Genomic DNA, 8069 nt, shown 5'->3' with positions numbered 1-8069 from the left:
TGCTCAAGCTACAGTACATGCACAACACTAAAGTTAATATTAAACTGATTTAAAAAAAAAAAAACATTGTATCACAGCTCAAGGGTTGCCTAAACCTCGACTGGTATTAGAGCCACATGTGAAAGGTTAACTGTACTTCCTGCATTCTTGTGTAGAATGAACTATGAACTGCTGTGTAAATATTCCAGCTGCCCACAACACTAATGGCACAACATTTAGCTTTGCATTCGATTAGGACCATGGCTGTTCGTATGTTACTTAGGCCCACCACCACCAATTTGACTATACAGAGAAAGGCAGGAGGAAATGTTACAGCTTCTGCCCCTCCTAGGAGCATCAGGACTGAGGCTGACCTCCCTGAGGTTACCCTTCCTACAATACTGTACAAGATGATTTTCAAAGGGTACTACAATCGCATGCATGAGCTGCAGGTACAGTATGTTCAGTCATGTGGTCTCTTCACCTGTATGGACATTTATTTGATATCATTGCTGGTCTTCTTAATATTTTACCCAGTTTGCAACTGCTGACTTTATAAATTGATTATGGTTTGAGCAGTGAAAACAGAACTGTAGAAGAAGAAAAGAATTGCATGAACTCAGTACAAGAGGTATTTTATAACTTAGGAATGAAGAGTTGCTCTATTTATTATCTAGTTTAACCTCTTTTTATCTAGATGCTACATTTTATCAATGGCATTGACATTTTTGTCTCTTTGTAATTTCTCTAGTTGTATGAGAAACAACTTTATGGCTCCATGTACAAAGTAAAGGCTGGCAGCGTGGTTACTGTTTCTTTAAGTAGTGTGCAATTTTTGGAGGAACTGTTGAGAAAAGATGAGAAGTTCCCTTGTAGAGGAGACATGACTGCATGGACTGAATATCGAAAGATAAAGGACTTAGGCTATGGCCCCTTCACTGAGTAAGCTAGATCCACCTTTTACACGATCACTTTTTAGTTCTGCTGTGTGATTTATTTATTTTAAGACTCAAATCCTGTACATAACATGGCAATTAGAGCAAAATTAATTTTAATTTATTCATTGAACTGAAAATCTACATTTGGCTAGCACACAATTTTCTCATAAAATAATATTTTAAACATCGAAGGTGTACAGTTGCAGTTGGTACAGCTGTGGGACATTCTGTTTGTGGCTTAACTGTGTTAAATATGTTGTTTTGATCAGAGAAGGAGAAAAGTGGTACAAACTCCGATCAGTGCTGAACAAACGTATGCTGCATCCAAAGGATGCAATGAAGTATGAGAATGTGGTTAATGAGGTAGTCACAGATTTTATGAAAAGGATATGCCATCTGCGCAAGATGAGCTCCACTGGAGACCTGGTACCCGACATGTCCAATGAGCTGTACCGTTTCTCTCTAGAAGGTATGGTTTGTCAGGTTTTAATGATACCTGCAAAAATTGTATCTAACCAATTATTGGCTGATAGTGCATGTGATGAGAGAAATGTAAGATAATGATAAACCAATTTAATGTCTGATTTAAGCATTTCTCCTTTCTGTCTTAATTCCTGCTTATTCAGGAATCTCCCGCATACTGTTTGAGACTCGGATTGGCTGTCTGGAGGATGAGATTCCAGCTGAGACTCAAAATTTCATTAACTCCATTGCCCAGATGTTCACTTACATTCTTCCTGTGTCCGTGCTTCCCAAGTGGACATGGAATTTTTTGCCATTCTGGCAGCGCTATGTGGCTGGTTGGGACGGAATCTTCAGATTTGGTGAGATGATGAAGAAATTGCTGTAACATCAAATAGCTCTCTCTATCTCTTATTATCTCTGTAGAAGAAATGTAATATATGTTTTTTATCTAATAATATACAATATGTTTTATTATTTCTTATGTTGGTCTATTTAAATTGAGAAAAATATCTGTGGGTTTCAATAGCCTGCAAGCTAATTGACAGGAAGATGGAGGACATTCAGATGCGCTTGGATGCAGGTCAGGATACTGCAGGAGAGTACCTCAGCTATTTACTCTCTAACACCAACCTGAGCAAGAAGGATGTGTATGGGAGCATTGCTGAACTGCTCCTGGCAGGAGTGGACACAGTAAGGATAACATTACACTATAGTTTTGAGTTTGAGTGTTGGTTGAAGATGTATGGTTCTTAGTGATGAAGAATAAAATAGAATGAAATGTGATGTCTTTTAAGACATCCAACACTATGATGTGGGCCTTGTACCTGTTGTCACGGCATCCAAAGACACAGGACACACTGTATCAGGAAGTGACCAGCGTTGTAAATGGGGACAAAATTCCAACGACTGAAGAAATAAACAGCATGCCCTACCTCAAGGCTGTCATCAAGGAGACTCTCAGGTGGATGTTTGGAAGGAGAGAAATAAATGAAATACAAAACAGTGGGTATATGAATTAGTTAAGGCCAGTCCACCACAGTTTACCACTGATTATGTAGGACAGAATTGGAGTCATCATGTCATGGGCAGTTTGAATATTTAATGTAAAATAAAATGTGTCATTATAAAGAATTTGGTTATTTTATGTTATTAACATGAATATGATCGTGTATAGAATGTACCCAGTTGTTCCCATAAATGGACGTCTTTTATCAGGAAGTGATGTGGTAATTGGAGGACTCTTCTTCCCTAAAAAGGTGACTTTTTTTAATATAGTATGTACTGGCTCCCTAAACTCACTGTTTGACTGAATAACTGCTCTTATGAACAGACCTCATTTTCGATCAACCATTATGCGATCAGTCAGGATGAGACAATTTTCCCTGAACCAAGAATCTTCAAGCCTGAACGCTGGTTACGGGATGGGAGGGAAAGGCCTAATCCATTCGGCTCCATCCCATTCGGGTTTGGAGTGAGAGGATGTGCTGGTCGACGGATTGCTGAACTAGAGATGCACCTGGCTCTGGCAAGGGTAAAAAAAAGAGATCATTTATAAAGTGTCATCTACCTGTTTATTTATTATCAGTTATTTACCGTGGACCACATCCAGAGTTGATGACCTAAGTTCAAAATATCAATACAGATGGAAAAATGTTTGCAGTTCATGCACGCTAACTTCCTGCTCTGTCCTTTTGGGCCATCAGTAATCAATCAATTTTTAATGCCTCTGATTATAAAGGTAGAGCAGAATATAAATTGCTGTGCACATATTGAATGAGCAACCAGTAGGGGGCAGTTCATGGTTGATGCATTGCTGCAAACTTAAAAGGAAATGTCATTATCAGCACCAACATATACAGTCCATTATGCTAGTGAGTCCTGAGCAGAATGCTCAGAATATTTCAATTGATTTTTGTGGGTCCTCAAGCTATTACAAAGTCTGGAAGTAGTGGTTCTGATACTCTGCCACCTTCTGCAAGATGGTAAGGAAACCAAGCACTTATGAAAGTGCTTAATAAAGAAACACAAGACCGATGAGCATGTTCACAACTGCTTTCTCTATTGGCTGTAGTGAGACCAGTGTAATTCCCAAATCAGTAATACAGTTGCTCTGGATATTATCTATAGTTGTCTTGCAAGGAAAGTAATGAGGATGGATGTAATGAGAGGTTTGCTTTCCTTGGTCTGAAAAATGGAGATGCTGCTAGGTTTCAGAGGGCCCAGGGGTGGTCCTCTGTGATGTGCACATCAAGGAATTCTTGACAAACTTGGTTCAGAGTCAATCTCAGAAACAGTGGGTGTGAGGCAGGAATACACTCTGGAAGGGATGCATGTCGATATGACACCACGGATACACACAAGGAGCAATTTGGAGTTTTTGGGAGGTGAGAAGAAAATAGAGAACCTGTAAAAAAAATGCAGGCGTGGGAAGAGCATGCAACACTCCACACAGTAAGCTGAACTCAACTTTGAACCACAATCTGTTCTTCTTCTTTAGTGTTCTGCCTGATGGCTTCAGCCATCAAAGTTTCAAGGGAAGAATTACAGTAGTGGCTTCCCGTTGCCTTCTACTGGATTATCATAGAGGTTTTCTCCTCTCAACCATTCATACACACACACACACACACCTGTGGACAGTTTAGAGTAGCCAGTTAACCTAACTGCATGTCTTTGGACTGTGGGGGAAACTGGAGTACCTGGAAGAAACCCATGCAGACACGGGGAGAACATATAAACTCCACACAGAAACGCCCCCATCAGCCACTGGGCTCAAACCCAGAACCTTCTTGTTGTGAGGTGACAATGCTAACCACTACACCACTGTGCTGCCCCCACAATCTGTATTCAAATTAATTTTTGCAGACAAGGCCCACCAGTGTTAAGCCATCACTGAACTTGATGATGTGACCTGAGCTGTGCTTTGTCAACAGCATAAACAACAGTTGACTGAGCAGAAAGTCCTGGTACATGTGGGTGTTAAGTACAACCCCGATTCCAAAAAAGTTGGGACAAAGTACAAATTGTAAATAAAAACGGAATGCAATAATTTACAAATCTCAAAAACTGATATTGTATTCACAATAGAACATAGACAACATATCAAATGTCAAAAGTGAGATATTTTGAAATTTCATGCCAAATATTGGCTCATTTGAAATTTCATGACAGCAACACATCTCAAAAAAGTTGGGACAGGGGCAATAAGAGGCTGGAAAAGTTGAAGGTACAAAAAAGGAACAGCTGGAGGACCAAATTGCAACTCATTAGGTCAATTGGCAATAGGTCATTAACATGACTGAGTATAAAAAGAGCATCTTGGAGTGGCAGTGGCTCTCAGAAGTAAAGATGGGAAGAGGATCACCAATCCCCCTAATTCTGCACCGACAAATAGTGGAGCAATATCAGAAAGGAGTTCGACAGTGTAAAATTGCAAAGAGTTTGAACATATCATCATCTACAGTGCATAATATCATCAAAAGATTCAGAGAATCTGGAAGAATCTCTGTGCGTAAGGGTCAAGGCCGGAAAACCAAGCCCGTGATCTTCGAGCCCTTAGACGGCACTGCATCACATACAGGCATGCTTCTGTATTGGAAATCACAAAATGGGCTCAAGAATATTTCCAGAGAACATTATCTGTGAACACAATTCACCGTGCCATCCGCCGTGCCGGCTAAAACTCTATAGTTCAAAGAAGAAGACGTATCTAAACATGATCCAGAAGCGCAGACGTCTTCTCTGGGCCAAGACTCATTTAAAATGGACTGTGGCAAAGTGGAAAACTGTTCTGTGGTCAGACAAATCAAAATTTGAAGTTCTTTATGGAAATCAGGGATGCTGTGTCATTCGGACTAAAGAGGAGAAGGACGACCCAAGTTGTTATCAGCGCTCAGTTCAGAAGCCTGCATCTCTGATGGTATGGGGTTGCATTAGTGCATGTGGCATGGGCAGCTTACACATCTGGAAAGACACCATCAATGCTGAAAGGTATATCCAGGTTCTAGAGCAACATATGCTCCCATCCAGACGACATCTCTTTCAGGGAAGACCTTGCATTTTCCAACATGACAATGCCAAACCACATACTGCATCAATTACAGCATCATGGCTGCGTAGAAGAAGGGTCCGGGTACTGAACTGGCCAGCCTGCAGTCCAGATCTTTCACCCATAGAAAACATTTGGTGCATCATAAAACGGAAGATACGACAAAAAAGACCTAAGATAGTTGAGCAACTAGAATCCTACATTAGACAAGAATGGTTTAACATTCCTATCCCTAAACTTGAGCAACTTGTCCCCAGACGTTTACAGACTGTTGTAAAGAGAAAAGGGGATGTCTCACAGTGGTAAACATGGCCTTGTCCCAACTTTTTTGAGATGTGTTGTTGTCATGAAATTTAAAATCACCTAATTTTTCTCTTAAAATGATACATTTTCTCAGTTTAAACATTTGATATGTCATCTATGTTCTATTCTGAATAAAATATGAAATTTTGAAACTTCCACATCATTGCATTCCATTTTTATTTACAATTTGTACTTCCTCCCAACTTTTTTTGGAATCGGGGTTGTATAGTGGTGTTGGAGGTCGTGTTGCCACCTAGAGATTTTTCTCCTTTTCACTAGGCTGTCTATGTGACTGCTGCTACTTGATGTTGAACAGATCCTTGCCAGAGTGGATATTGCCAAAAAAGCAATATTTAAAAAAAATAAGGATAAACTGCAGTATGCCTACACTGCACATGCAATGATCCAACCAGCATGAAAGTAGGGTTGAATACTGCTGTGTAAAACTTTGGTATCACTTTCAACTATTCACTACACATTTTCAATCAACTCTGAATGTGACCTCCTGTATATACTTTTATATTTTAGTATTCAATCACATATGTTCAGTGTTGAACTGCTGTATTTTTCATTATCTAGATAATAAAGCTGTTTGAAGTGAAGCTGGATCCCAGCATAGGAGAGGTCAAAGCTCTTTATCGCACTGTACTTGTGGCAGACCGACCAGTCAATTTTCATTTTCTGGAGCGGAAAGATGCATCCACTTAAAGTCAGAATTATTAACTTTGGTCAAGTTTTGTGACAGAAGGAGTCCACCCACTCTCTCCAAGCCTATTTCTATAAGGACATGCAAGGGCAAAATGTATCATAGTTTGTTCTAGAACAACTTACACTGATTGAATTTGTCGAAAGAATACAGGTATGCCACTGCCTATGCCAATACACTTTTTTAGTTTTCATCAACAACAGTACAATTTTCATAACATTATTATCCCCATTATATTAGTGTATTAAGTAGTAACATTTTTCAGCTACTTTTAAGTAAATTACATTCACAGCTAAACTGTGACAACACTTTTTGCTAAGCCTCTGCTTGAGTTCTAGCTATCGTAATATAAAGACAAGTAGCCATGAAAGCCATATTGACTATTGTCATGGAACCTCTCTCAAGCAAAAATTATTCAAAGTCAATGAGGTTGCAGAGAAGTTTAGACCTTTATTAAATCAATTAACAAAGGAAGAGTTCGGTCTGCAGAGTGAATTGGTTCTAAATCTCAAATCATCCATTTTTATAGTATTCCACCAATGCCAGACTTACACTATATAAGGATATATTTCCGCCTCTCTCTTCCACTGTCCCAAAAGTGAACTGCACTGTTTTCAATCCAAGGAGAGACTTCCCTAATTATTCTTAATATTAAAACAAACCAACTGTGCTCAGTGACAAATATGTATCCAAACAAGGCTTTTAAGGCCATTCCAATAATATAGATCCAAATAAGGCTTGGTTCTAGTTTGAGGTTATTTCTAGTTCAACACATGCTTCAGGGTTCCATTAACAGTATAAAGCTTTGACTATGGACCCTTTTCACGTGACGTCACGACAAACGCGGCTGCCATTTTGGACATGTACTACCAGTAGTTTACCACAGCCAACATTGAGGAACGGCAGCAAAGAAAGTGTTTATTTTCAGCAAGACTTCCATCATGCCACTATATTGTTGTGCACCTGGATGTAGTAACCATCAACAAACAAGGCAAGGGTTATCATTTTATCGGATCCCGACGGAGAAGATGGATAGCGGCCATTAACAGATTGGCAGCCCTCGGCATACCAACGCTTGTGTAGTGACCACTTTGTTGAAGGTAAGACGAATAAAATTAGCCAGAAAGGCATTACATTGCTGTTAACATTCTGTGGCGGCGAGTGTGTAACCAAATAGGCTAAAATAACCCATTGTAACCTCTTTGTTCTTCTGTAGTAGCTATTAGCTAACGACATTAGCTAGCGTTGTGTTCCTTTGCTGTTGGTAGACTGTAGGACAGATCAGAGGCAGTGTCCTACAAACAGCGCTTAATTTGAGGGGGAGCAAGCCGGAGCGCGCTCCGGAACCTCGGGCGTTGGCTCCGGCAGCTATTTACACTGGATCCAGTGATCCGACACCTCTCTTGACTATGTAACAAAAAAAAAAAAACGATTGTCTTTAGGCTTGCCATCCTTCCACTGGCGAGTGGTAAGTGATCTGCGCTGGGATCACACACACAGCGGCTCAGTCCCGAATCGTGGCTCGTGCACTTCACTCGCGCGCTGTGTGAGCTGCGCAGGGCCGGAGTGCGCACCCTCCAGAGGGCACTCGCTGTTCAGGGCGGAGTGATTTGGAGCGCAGGATACCTGCGGA

General features: G+C 40.4%; 1 protein-coding gene across 1 annotated transcript; it reads left to right on the top strand.

Moving 5' to 3' along the window:
• The first annotated feature begins 203 nt into the window (after nt 1–203).
• On the top strand, nt 204–6438 carry LOC132891341 (sterol 26-hydroxylase, mitochondrial-like). Its single transcript, XM_060928855.1, has 9 exons — nt 204–431; nt 731–921; nt 1187–1386; nt 1544–1741; nt 1909–2072; nt 2177–2343; nt 2557–2638; nt 2713–2913; nt 6310–6438. Exons 1-9 carry the CDS (start codon nt 204–206, stop codon nt 6436–6438), a joined length of 1560 nt encoding a protein of 519 aa, XP_060784838.1.
• Nucleotides 6439–8069: the final 1631 nt, after the last annotated feature.

The sequence above is a fragment of the Neoarius graeffei genome, chromosome 9, assembly GCF_027579695.1.
Source record: "Neoarius graeffei isolate fNeoGra1 chromosome 9, fNeoGra1.pri, whole genome shotgun sequence".
NCBI lineage: Eukaryota > Metazoa > Chordata > Actinopteri > Siluriformes > Ariidae > Neoarius > Neoarius graeffei.
The sequence above is the reverse complement of the archived record's forward strand: the minus strand, read 5'-3'. Positions and strand labels throughout refer to the sequence as shown.

Bases quoted from the DNA above. Each gene is read 5' to 3' on its own strand.
- LOC132891341 (XM_060928855.1), top strand. From the start codon at position 204: ATGGCACAACATTTAGCTTTGCATTCGATTAGGACCATGGCTGTTCGT. The intron at 432-730 runs GTACAGTATGTT...TAATTTCTCTAG, and splicing joins ATCGCATGCATGAGCTGCAG to TTGTATGAGAAACAACTTTA. The intron at 922-1,186 runs GTAAGCTAGATC...TGTTTTGATCAG, and splicing joins GGCTATGGCCCCTTCACTGA to AGAAGGAGAAAAGTGGTACA.